General features: G+C 42.6%; 1 protein-coding gene across 1 annotated transcript in view; it reads right to left on the minus strand.

Annotated features, from left to right (window-relative positions):
• Armh3 (armadillo like helical domain containing 3) overlaps positions 1-13,643 on the minus strand; it is a 181,922-nt gene that overhangs the window by 144,322 nt on the left and 23,957 nt on the right. Inside the window, exons 3-8 of the mRNA XM_021151523.2 lie at positions 12,033-12,089; positions 11,781-11,927; positions 9,429-9,536; positions 3,918-4,010; positions 2,912-2,986; positions 2,713-2,799 (exon numbers count right to left, since the gene is read on the minus strand). Of these exons, the coding sequence (XP_021007182.1) occupies positions 2,713-2,799; positions 2,912-2,986; positions 3,918-4,010; positions 9,429-9,536; positions 11,781-11,927; positions 12,033-12,089 (567 nt within the window). The remainder of the gene's footprint in view (positions 1-2,712; positions 2,800-2,911; positions 2,987-3,917; positions 4,011-9,428; positions 9,537-11,780; positions 11,928-12,032; positions 12,090-13,643) is intronic.

Raw genomic sequence — 13,643 nt, forward strand, 5'->3', positions numbered from 1 at the left:
AAAAAAAAAAAAAAAAAAAGAATGAAAGAGAATGAGAGAGGGAGAGAAGGGAAAAAGGAAGAGAAAAATGGAGGGAGGGAGGAAGGAGGAAAGAAGGGTGGAGGGGGGGGAACTTACAAATAGTTACAATTTAATTTTTTTATTTTAATTTAAGGAAACAACATGCTCAGGGTAGTAGATCCAGCCTGGAAGCCAGGATCTTAACCCTGCAAGAATCCCTTTCTCCTAAACACTAGTTGCCTCGACCACGACGCCCCCCAGCACCCAGCAGAGAGAATGAGAGAAGCTCAGACAGAAGCAGAGCTCACTGACTATACTTGCTGTTCCTTCCTTGTTAATTTGTTTTCAACTTTGGGGTCCTAGATCTCCAAGTTCTCCCCATCAGTTTCATTGTCTCTAAAACAGAATGCATTATTGCAATGAGGAATGACTGTACCTTATATCCTTTCCTGATTTCTTTTTGTTTTGCTTTGATTTGGTTTGTTTTTTTGTGGACAGGCTCTCTCTGTGTTAGCCCTGACTATTGTCCTGAAACTTGCTCTTGTAGACCAGGTTAGAACTCAGAAATTCACCTGCCTCTTCCTCTCAAATGCGGGGTTAGGTGTCCCCTAGCACACCCAGCTTTTTCCTCATTTCATGTATCTAACACATATCTGCCTCTCTGCTTTTAGCTAGTCTCTGACACCTTTACCTCTTTCTAGAAAGTATTATAACTTGCCTTACTGGTCATGGGCTTGACTACTGTAGTAGCTAAAATATTCTCTTTTTTTAAGATTTATTTTATTTATTATATATAAGTACACTGTAGCTGCCTTCAGACACTTTTTCTTCTCTCTCCGGCCCAGATCGCTCCGGATCAAAGATTTATTTATTGTTATATGTAAGTACATTGTAGCTATCTTCAGACACCCCAGAAGAGGGCATCAGATTTCATTATGGATGGTTGTGAACCACCATATGGCTGCTGGGATTTGAACTCAGGGCCTTCAGTAGAGCAGTCATTGCTCTTACTTGCTGAGTCATCTCTCTAGCCCTAAAATACTCTTCCTAGCACACCTTCTCCTCCTGGCTTGCATATCACTGGCCTTTAACTTTGCTATGCTCATCTGGCATTACTGGTGCTCTTGTCAAAGCCTTCCTATTCTACTGCAATTGGACTTCTTTAATAGCATCTGGGAAGTGACATATTCAAAACTGCGAATCTTAAAGAAACTGCAGCCACCAGCCTTGCCCTTCCCGGGTATATTCATTCTTCTGGAGTTTCTGACACAGCAAAGATGTAGAAATAGTTTTCTCCAGGTACTGGCTGGTTCCCATTTTTCAGGCTGACGTTTTGGGGCCCCACTGGGCTAAGCCAGGGTTCCATTTGCACTTAGAAAAGCCAAGCCACTGGCTCAGGATGGCGTATCCATGAACATTCTGTGAAACACCCAGCACTGACATCAGCACCTTGCTGTCACTCACAGCACAACCTCTTAACTTTCCTCTGCTGTTTTCCTTGCTGTTGTAAGGGCCTGTGAGTCCAGGGTACCATCCTTTGGTGAGTCATGAACCTTATACTGTTCTCAGAAGGCCCAGAAGCTTTACACAGGACAGCAACCACAGTGGCTACCTCGCCAGCCCTTTCAGATTGCCAATAAAAAAAAACAGGTATTGGGGATAAAGTACCTGTTTATTTGTAGATCTATACTTCATAGTCAGTTCTGCCAAGAAAATAAAAGTGGCCAGCTCTTGGGATTTCCGGTTCATCAGCATTGTCCTACACACTCCGGTCCCTCTAAGTACTTCCTTCTCAGAGCCTCTCCTCCTTACGGTAAGCTACCCATCTCTCCCAGGCTATCTGAATTACACTCAGTGATGCAGGCAAGGTGGCACAGGTCTGTAGGCTGAGGAGGCGGAGGCAGGAAGATTCCTGAAAGGTAGAAGCCAGCTTAGGCCCCAAACCAAGTACAAGAACAGCAGGCATGTGGCCTAATCAACAAAGTCCTGTCTCAAAAAACGGGAGGGGGAGAGGAGAGGGGAGGAGGGGGTGTTCCTAGGAGCCAAAAGCTCAAACCAAACAAACAAACAAACAAACAAACAAACCCCCTGAGTATGGTGGCACAGTGGTAATCCCAACACTCGGGCACTGAGGCACAGCTCCCCACAGACTTGAGGCCAGCTTGAGCTGTAGAGTGAAACTCTGTATTGAACTGAAGAAGGAATTAAGGGAATGAGGGAGGAAGGGAAGGAAAGAGGGAGGGAAGAAGTAAAAGGGGGGATGGAGGGAAGGAAGGAGGGAGAGGGAGATGGAGACAGAGAAGGGGAGAGAGTCAGGGCTATATAGCAAGACTCTCTTTCTTTTTTAAAAAGAAATATTGGGGGGCAGAGGCTGGAGAGAGGGCTCAGCAGTTTACAGCACTGGTCTCTCTTCCAGAAGGTGTGGCTTCCATCCCAGCATCTACACCACTCCCATCACAATTATGTATAACTCCAATTCAAGGGGCTCTGATGCCCTCTTCTGGCCTGCATGGGCACCAGGCACATACATGCTGCACAGACATACATGCATGCAAAATACCCACACACATACAATAAAAATAAATAAAACTTTTTAAGTGAAAAGAGAAAAATATAATTTGCCAAGAACATGTCTCCCACATTAAGTGATCTTTTAGAAATGGCCAAGTCCAGCAAAATGATTACGGGAAATAGCAACTGTAAACCACCTACCTCATATTTTCTGTAGTTTACCAGTAAAGCCAAGAGGACAACAGCATCATACCCATGCTCTCTGCGACTTGGGGGATGGGACAGTATCTGTAAACAAGAGGCAGAGGGTATAACCAAGTCCTGGCTCCTGGGAAGGCAGATGAAAATTTTTAAGGGATAGACTATATAAAAGATAAAAGTCATCAGAAACTCGACCTACCTGTAAAATTGCTTCAAATATACTGTTGATCATTACATACTCCAGGATAGTGTTCTGACTGATATTATCTGTAACCTGAATGCAACAGAAAGCTTTTGAAGGTCTGTAAAAGGCACACAACATCTCATGCGTAACTCCTACCCTAGCAGCTAAGTGAAACAGAAATGTTCAAGAGCAAACAAAAATATCCCAAGAACTATTTTCAAGTGAGACACAAGGGAAAGGAAAACTCAGACAATCTAAAGATGGTAGTTCTCCTAGACCAGCCCTTCTGACATGGCATGTGTCAACAGGGAGACAGTTCCACAGGTTAAGACATTTGCCACCAAGCCTAATAAACTGAGTTCTATTCCAGGTCCCACATGGTAGAAGGAAAAAAACAACCCCTGAAATTTGTGACCAACATGACTTATGTGTGGGGAAGGAGATACACAAAATAAAAGTAATTTTTTAAATTTTTAAGTAAAATAAAAAATAAAGTGGTAAGCCGGGCGTGGTGGCACACGCCTTTAATCCCAGCACTCTGGAGGCAGAGGCAGGCGGATTTCTGAGTTCGAGGCCAGCCTGGACTACAGAGTGAGTTCCAGGACATCCAGGGCTACACAGAGAAACCCTGTCTCAAAAAACCAAAAAATAGGCCGGGTGTGGTGGCGCACGCCTTTAATCCCAGCACTTGGGAGGCAGAGGCAGGTGGATTTCTGAGTTCGAGGCCAGCCTGGTCTACAAAGTGANAAAAAAAAAAAAATAATAATAATAATAATAATAATAAAAATAAAAAATAAAGTGGTTAAGAATCATAAAGCCTACAGGCTAAAAACTGCAGCAGCTGCTCCATAGATTCATTTCCAAATAGCAAAACTACATACAACTAACTTCCTTCTATACGCTCAGACCGAAAGGAAGGCTTAATACCCAGAGAGAGAGTTCCTCTTTTATTCTGGGGAGGAAGCATTGGATTAGGCTTGATTCAGCTGTGATGACGACTAACACAGAGGCGGCCACTTACGGTCACCAAGCAAAGGAGAAGCTTCAGACACAGACTCTTCAGACTCTCAGATCCTTCTGCACAGAGCAGCGAATCCAAACTCTCCATCAAGTTCTGAGGAAAGAAACAGCAAACATTAGAGCCAACCAAGTAACACACAGACCCCATCTTCTACTGTGTCATGTTACAAAGGATAATGTGCATAACAGGAATCAAGCGGAACATTGCCCTGGTCCAGGCCTTATAAGATTAAAGGAAAGACTTCAAAGTCTAACGACTTGGGGTAAAATGTTTTAGAACAACTGCAGAGCGCAATAGGAATTCACTCTTGTACTACATGAATGTGTGAAGCTTTGTACATATGGAAACTTTAAAATCAGAACAATGAAGTATTTTGAAAAAGGGAAACCTAGTGGCTTAATAACCATTCATGAACTTCCTTCCTCGCTTAAGAAAGTGCAAGATGCAGGCACACTAAAGAGGTGACAGGCATAGTATCAATTCACCACAGGCCACCTGAGCATCAGTGACATCTGAGCAGTCTAACAAAGCTATGTGGGTTCACCAAGACCAACTCCAACTGACAATGTGGTGCTTACACTAAAAAATAGCCTGTAGACATAAACTAATTGAAAGATGAAACCTTCATACTATGATAGAGGGAGGAAGGAAAAAATAATCTACATTATATAAAGGAAATGAATTCATGGCTAGAGAAATGGCTTGAAGGTTAAGAGTACTTGCTCTTACAGAAAACCTGAATTTTTTCATCCCAGTAACCACATGATAGTTCAAAGCCAGCTATTACTCCTATTCCAGAGGATATAACACCCTCTTCTGGACTCTAAGGGCATCAGGTATGCACATGGTGTGCATAAATACATGCAGGCAAAAAACAAAACAAAACTCATATACATAAAACAAATAAATCTTTTTTTTGAAGAGTAAAATTAAGGACTCAGAATGCTGTTTCAGCTGGATGTGCTGATGTGGTGACCTTTAACCCCAGCACTGGGAGGCAGAGGCAGAGGCAGGGAAAGCGTTGTCTAAAATACATCGGAAGTCACTGAGTTCCAGGATAACCAGGACTGTGAAACATAAAGACCCTGTCTCAAAATTAAAACAAAATATAAGATATTTCAGTCAAATGAACATGTGAGCATCTACCCTATACTTTCAAAGTAAGACCTGGAAATCTACTTTCAACAGGTTTTTAGTTTAATGGGAAAGACAAAAGCAATTTCAATTCCTCTAACCTCCACACATATACCATAGCATGCATGTGCACAAACACACACACAAATCAATACAAATAGTGAAGTTTATTAATAAAGTAATAACAAGACACTTGATATCAACTCCTAGCCTCAACTCACATATACACGCACACGCACACACTCACACACTCACACACACACGCACACGCACACACACGCACGCACAGTAGTTTAGCACAGTAGTGCATCCTGTAATCACAGCACTAGGAAGACAAAGACAGGAAGATCCTGGGGCTTGTGGACCAGCCAGTCGAGCCAAACTAACAAGTTTCAAGGTTCTGTGAAAAACCTTGTCTTCAAAACCATGCAGTGGAATTCGAGAGAAGACACTCAATGTTGACCTTTGGCTTCTACAGGCAACGCACACACACACACACACACAGAGAGGCACCTCTCCCTTCCCCTGACACACACACACTCCTCTCTCTCTCTCTCTCTCTCTCTCTCTCTCTCTCTCTCTCTCTCTGTCTCTGTCTCCCTCTCTTTAACACACACACACATTCTCTCTCTNGTGGAATTCGAGAGAAGACACTCAATGTTGACCTTTGGCTTCTACAGGCAACGCACACACACACACACACACAGAGAGGCACCTCTCCCTTCCCCGAATCAACACATCAATCTCTCTCTCTCTCTCTCTCTCTCTCTCTCTCTCTCTCTCTCTCTCTGTTTCTGCCCCCCTCTCTTAAATACACACACACATTCTCTCTCTGTCTCTTAGACACACACACATACACACACACACACACACACACACACACACACACACACGAGATTGGGGGGGGCTGACTTTCTTGAGAAGGAAAAGGACACAGACTTTACTCAAAGGCACATGAGGATGAGGAGAGGCTAGAAATGTACTATGTGACAGAATGCTTGCCTAGCTTTCACAAGGCCCTGGGTCAATCCTGAACATAAACAAGACACATGTCTATAATCCCAATAGTCAGGAGGAATGTAATTTGGGGTGGAGGGAAGGCAATCAAAACTGATTTAAGTCGGGCAGTGGTGGCGCATGCATTTAATCCCAACACTTGGGAGACAGGGGTAGGCAGATTTCTGAGTTTGAGGCCAGCCTGGTCTACAAAGTGAGTTCCAGGACAGCCGAGGCTACACAGAGAAACCCTGTCTCGAAAAACCAAACAAAAACAAAAACAAACCAAAAAACTGGTTTAAAAATTTATAGTGGTGATACTTGTTCAATTTAAGAATCAACTCTATGATATGTGAATTATTAAATTGTTATTATAAAAAATAAAAAGATAGTGTCTTAGTGTTAAAGCCCTGTCTATGCACCATGAATGAAACCTTAGGTTCAATTCCCCAGTGTGGGGCAAGGGGAAAAGCAAAAGAAAAACTAACATAGTTTCTAAACAGTGGATATAAAAATCCATGCCAAGTGGTTGTAGCAAACACCTTTAATCCCAGCACTTGGGTGACAAAGACAGGTAGATCTCTGTGAGTTCCAGGACAGCCAGGGCTACACAGAGAAACCCTGTCTTGATCTTTTTTGTTATTTTGGGGTTTTTTTCTGTTTCTCTTTTTGGAGCTGAGGACCGAACCCAGGGCCTTGTGCTTGCTAGGCAAATGCTCTACCACTGAGCTAAATCCCCAACTCCAAAACCCTGTCTTGAAAACAAAAAATAAACAAATAAATCAAAGCGCATAGGCTGGAGAAGTGACTCGGAGGCTAAGAGCACTGGAGGCTCTTGCAGAGGACCCAGGTTGGATTCCTAGCACTGTCATGACAGTTCACAACCATCCATAACTCCACATCCACCTTCTCTGACTTCCAAGGGCATCAACCATACACACACAAAACACTCACATACAGCATGAAAAAAAAAGAAATCTAATTAAAAAAAAGCACTTGCCTAACAACCAAAGTTCAATACTTAAGACCCACAGGGTGGAAGGACAGAACCAAATTCTCAACTATTCCACATGTTTGCAAGTGTGCAAATAAACAAATTCATAAGCATAATTCTAAAAAAATTAATTCAAGGGACTGGAGAGATGACTCAGCAATTAAGAGCATTGGCTGCTCTTCCAGAGGTCCTGAGTTCGATTCCCAGCAACCACATGGTGGCTCACAACCATCTGTAATGGGATCCTATGTCCTCTTCTGCCACGTAGGCATACATACAAATGGAGTAAGCACTCGTATATATTAAGTAAATAAATAAATAAATCTTTTCCAAAAATTTAATTCAAGCCAACCACCATAGTATGTGCCAACAATCTGAGCCTACTTAAGAGGCTGGAACAGGAAGAATTATTTGAACTCATAGGTTCAAGACCAGCCTGGGCAACATAACTAGACCTATCTCAAAAGGAAATCTGGTGTGGTCATGGTGGTGTACAGCCATAACCCCAACAGTTGGAAGATGGAAGGAAAATAAAAAATCAAGACTTTAATGTCCAGTTATCTCAAGAGGCAAGAAAGGGGGCTGGAGAGATGGCTCAGTGGTTAAGAGCACTGACTGCTCTTCCGAAGGTCCTGAGTTCAAATCCCAGCAAAAACATGGTGGCTCACAACTATCCATAATGAGATCTGACTCCCTCTTCTGGAGTGTCTGAAGATAGCTTCAGTGTACTTACATATAATAAATAAATCTTTAAAAAAAAAGACTTAACTGTAGAAAGTGTAACATTAAATTTAAAAAAAAAAAAAAAGAGGCAAGAAAGGACACAAAGTCTGAAACACAGCAAAAGATATAGTCAATAAACTGCTACTATCAAGAGGAGCTCCTGGGTCTCATCAGACTCAGCAAAAATGGAGAAACTTCTGTAAACATGAGAAATGACCAAGGGCTTCAGTGCAGACTATACACTTATGACCAACATTGGAAGGAACTGGGACTACTTCAGAAACTGATGAAGAGATGCATAAACCACAAACAGAATACACCCATGTTCTTTGCCCAGATGGTATCATTTCAGTTGCCTCATTGAGAGTTGGCTCAAACAATAACTTATCCTGTGTACAAACTTGGAGACTGCATAATTAATTGCCTCTTCAAATGTATAAAACATACAAAGAAAGACACTTAAGACCTGAGGAGGGGCCGGGTGTGGTGGCGCATGGCTTTAATCCCAGCACTTGGGAGGCAGAGGCAGGTGGATTTCTGAGTTCAAGGCCAGCCTGGTCTACAGACTAAGTTCCAGGACAGCCAGGGCTACACAGAGAAACCCTGTCTCGGAAAAACAAAACAAAACAAAAAAACCTGAGGAGGGCCAGCAAGATGGCTCAGCAGGTAAAGATGCTTCCACACAAGCCTGACGACCTGAGTCAGACTCCGGCCTGCACATGGCGTGTGTGCTCACAAACATTACATATACAGGCACACAACAATTCTTCCAATGGCCAGAGGATCATCCCCTCTGCAATGACTCCATGTGTAAGTGAGTCCCAGCCCGTCAGGCTCAGGGCACCCAGGAACTGCTTAAGGGGCTGCTTCAGGAGCTGGTTTCCCTGTCTGCGCAGTGGTCTCTGATGGCTTTTCTTTACACTTAATGTTTTGTGTTTTTTTAAACTTGAGACAGACAAGCTGAAAAGATGGTTGAGTGCTTAAAAACATTCGTTGTTATTGCAGAGGATCCATAATCGGTTCCCAGCACCCTCAACAGGCTCAAAATCATTCCTAACTCCACTTCCAAAGGATCCAATACCCTCTTCAGACCTTTCAGGCACCAAGCACACATGAAGTACACAGATTTACATGCAGGCGAACACTCATAAAATAAATAAACCTAAAAATAAAGTATAAAAAAATGTTTTTTAAAAAGGTTCTACCCTCTGTAAGTCTGAAGCCAGCCTCAACTCTATAAGACCCTGTACCAAATACCTAAAAGCAGGCAAGGATGGACTCTGCGTGACAGCCCCCACCAGGTGAACACCATGGACTGACTGATCACCAGCACCACAAACCGCTGACCTTGTAACTTCTCATATTTTATCTAAGTTCAGAAATGTCAGACAAAGCTGGGCATGGTGGTTCACACCTTTAAACCCAGAACTCAAGAGACAGAGGCAAGTGTATCTCTGTTAAGTTTGAACAGGCCTTGTCTACATAGTGAATTCCAGGACAGCCAGGGTTATGTAGAGAGACCCTGTCTCAACAAAAGAAAAGAGAAGAGAAGAGAAGAGAAGAGAAGAGAAGAGAAGAGAAGAGAAGAGAAGAGAAATCTCCTAGTATGTCTGACTGCAGGCAGTATTCACATCAGCTGTCAGACAGCACATCTGGCGCCTCACCTTCATGCACAGCTCCGCCTTGTCAAAGCCCATCAGCATATTAATGATGTCAAATCCAGACGTAGATTTATTCTTCTGGTGAACTCCTCGAATAAGTGCACACAAGGTCTGCAGAGATGAGAAAAAGAATTCTTTCTAGAGAAGAAGTCTCCACACTAGGGGTGCACTAAATCTGTAGCCTCCCACTGCAACTACACAACTATGTCTTGACTAGCCAGACCTTCCATCTGTCACTCCAAATGTGAAAACAGCTTGAGTGCTAACATATAAAAACCACAAAATTAATAACCAACAGCACACCTGTAATGGCAGCACTGAGGAGATGGAGGAAGAACAATCAGTAGTTCAAGGTGAGGGTCAGAGAGCTAGCTGAGCACATAAAGGCACTTGCTGCCAAGTCGGAAAAAGAACCAACTCTCACAAGCTGGTCTCTGACTCCACAGATGCTTGTGACATGAACATGCATACGCATATACATACAAATACACATTCATGAGTGTACACATACACAAGAGGGTTGCCTGGGTTTTCTGGCCACCAACCTAACTAAAAAACAGTGAACTATAGCTCGGTGACCCTATCTCTGGGGAATGAGGCAGACAGTAATAGACATACCACTTCCTTCTCTGAAGGGAAAAAGTGAGGAGCTGGAGAAATGGTTCAGATGGCAAAGTGCTTGCCCTACAAGCCTGGTGACCCGACCTGCTTGATACCTGGAACCAGGTACAAGTGGAAGCAAAGAAGCAATCATCACACAGTCTCTAGGAGCACTGTGGCATGAACACTCCCCATACACAGTATACAAGGTAAATACAGTTTTTGTTATTTTTGCTTACTTTGAGACAGGACTCACTACATAGATGTGGCTGGCCTAAAACTCCCTATATAAATCAACCTAGCGCCGGGCAGTGGTGGCGCACACCTTTAATCCCAGCACTTGGGGAGGCAGAAGCAGGTGGATTTCTAAGTTCAAGACCAGCCTGGTCTACCAAATAAGTTCCACGACAGCCAGGGCTACACAGAGAAACCCTGTCTCAGAAGAAAAAAAAAAGAAAAAAAAAAAAAAAACCACCCTAGCTTCCAACTCACAAAAGTCCCCCTGCCTCTGCCTCCCAAGTACTGGGATTAAAGGGGTACCCACAATAAAATTTGTTTAGAGATTTATCTTTTAGGTTACGTGTATGGATGTTTGCCTACACGTGTGTCTATGAAACCACTATGTAAGAAGAAAAGGACGTTGGATCCTCTGGAACTGGAATTACAAACAGCTGTCAGCAGCCATATAACTGCTGGGAACTGAACCCAGGTCCTCTGCAAGAGCAACAAGTGCTATTGAGTCCGAAGCCATCTCTCCAGTAAGTTTTTTTTTTTTTATTAAAAAAATAAAAATAACAAGGTATGAAGTAATTGTGGAAAATATCCAGTGTATCTGGCCTCCGCACATACAAACATATACACATACACCACACACAGATACACACACACACAAATAATAATAATAATAATAATAATAATAATAATAATGCAGGAAACGATTTAGATTAGACTGGAGAGATGGCTCAGCCGGTAAGAGCACCTGACTCCTCTTCCAAAGGTCCAGAGTTCAAATCCCAGCAACCACATGGTGGCTCACAACCATCCGTAACAAGATCTGACTCCCTCTTCTGGAGTGTCTGAAGACAACTACAGTGTACTTACATATAATAAATAAATAAATCTTTAAAAAAAAATAGATTAGGCTGGAGGGCTGGGTTAGTGGTCAGAGTGCGTGCTGCTCTTTCAGAGACCCAAGGTTGATCCACAGCACCCAAGTTGGGTGATTTACAACCAGCTGTAATTATGGCACCAAAGGGTTCTATATCCTCTTCTGGTTTACAGATAGATACCTGGACTCGCATGACACAGAGACACATAATTTAAAATAATAGTAATAAATGTGTTAATTATTTTTATGTTTTACCTTAACACATGTCTGTGTACCACATACATGCCATGTGTCCACAGAGGCCAGAAGAGCACACTGGATCCCTTAGGACTGCAGTTGCAGACAGTTCTAAACTGCCATGTGGGTGCTGGGAATTGAACCCTGGTTGTCTCAAGAGCAGCCAGTGCTCTTAACCAATAAGCTATCTTTCCAGCCTATAATAAATGTTTTTTAAAACTAAATATAACAAGAAGATGGCTAACACGACAGACGTTTTATTTTAAAAAATTAGAACTAAAAAGGAAAAGAAACCCCAAACCAAATCTGACACCTAAAGATGACACCAAATCTGACATCTACAGCTTCTAACAGGTGAGCTGTAGCGCCACTCTCCTGGTAGACAGAGCTCCCCGCCTCCCAGCCAGTACCTGCAAGGCGTTGACAACCCTGATTGGATGCTCCTCCCCCAGAGCCTGGATACAGTGTTGAAATAAACAATTAATGTTGTCCTTGATCTTCATTAGCTCCTCCCCATCCAGAGACTCCAGCTTGCCTTCCAGATACTCTAAATTCACCTGCCAGAGAGACAACAAGGGCCTGAGCAGACTGCCAGGGCAGCACTCAGAACACATACGACAATCTTACCTACCAGAGAGCTCCAACACGCCACCTGCTCTTACCTTCATGAGGAAGAGCTCTTCCCAAAACCGAGGACTACACTTACTGGGGTCCTCCGTCTGAAATCAAAAAAATAAGCATGTTCAACTTTATTGCAAACTCAAAAAGCATCAAAAAATACTGTCAGCTTTACTTGTCATATTTAACTTTGAAAATGCTGTCTTTATCTTAAACTATAACAACAGAGAAAGAAAACATTTTCCATAGGCAGTGTATGGCTATATATTCCCTACACTGAAAGTAAAACATGGCTCAAAACATTTCCTTTAAATACTTCTCTTTTTTTTTTTTTTTTTTTTTTTTTTTTTTTTTTTTAAAAAAGATTTATTTATATGAGTACACTGTAGCTATCTTCAGACACACCAGAAGAGGGCATCAGATCTTATTACAGATGGTTGTGAGCCACCATGTGGTTGCTGAGAATTGAACTCAGGACCTCTGGAAGAGCAGTCAGTGCTCTTACCTGCTGAGCCATCTCTCCAGCCCCTAAATACTTCTCTTTTAATAAATAAATAAAAATTAAAAGTTAGGCCAGCAGACATAGTAGTACAAGCCTTTAAGCCAGTGCTTGGAAGGCAGAGGCAGGTGGACCTCTTATGAGTTCAAGGCCAGCCTGGTTCACATATCTAGTTCCAGAACAGCAAGGAATACATAGAAAAATCTTGTCTCAATCAATCAATTAATAAGGGCTGGAAAGAACCTGGGCTATTTTTCCAGAAGACCTGGGTTCAATTCTCAGCGCCCACACAGCAGCTCACAAAAGTCTCTAACTGCAGTTCCAGGAAATCCAAACGCCTTCTTCTGGCCTTCTCAGGCACTGTGCACACACAGTACACATACATGCAGGCAAAATACCCTCACACATAAAACAAAAATAAATCTTTAAAATAAAACTACATGCACAAACACACACCCTCCGTCACCCTCAGGTACATAACAAGGGCAGCCTGTGACACATGAGACTCTTGTCTCAAAATAACAAGTAGTCCTGTTAAGATTCCACTATCTACTTATTTTTATCTTCTCTGTATTGTATCTACTCTGAATTTATTCTCAATCAACCAGACATGGTGCACAGGAATGCAATCTGAATGTTTAGGGTGCTGAGACAGGACTACCATTAAGTCCCAAGCCAGACTAACAAGATCCTGCTTCAAAAACAAAACCCCACAAATTCTGATTTTAAGGCCTGCCAATAATTAGAAGTGTTTCATCTGAGTGCACTATTTTGAGTGTGGCAAAGCTGAAAACTGGGGTTAGTTACAAGTCAAGATGGAGTTCCATCCCTCTGTTCTGAGACAAATGACTTCATCTATGAAATGAGAGTATTGTGACCAGCAGCAGGTAAAGGCCCTTGCCACCAACCCTGATGGCCTGAGTTTGATCCCTAAGAACTGCATGACGGAAGAAGAAAACAGCTGCTCTCTGACACCTCCAACCTGCCCAACCACACAAATGGGTAAAATGAATAAAGGTCTTAAATTTTTGTTTGCTTTTTCATTTTTTGATACAGGATCTCACTACATAGCCCTAAATGGAAAGAGATGTGTGTGTGTGTGTGTGTGTGTGTGTGTGTGGTGTGTGGTGTGTGTGTGTGTGTGTGTGTGTGTGTG

This window comes from Mus caroli, chromosome 19 (assembly GCF_900094665.2).
Source record: "Mus caroli chromosome 19, CAROLI_EIJ_v1.1, whole genome shotgun sequence".
Lineage (NCBI taxonomy): Eukaryota > Metazoa > Chordata > Mammalia > Rodentia > Muridae > Mus > Mus caroli.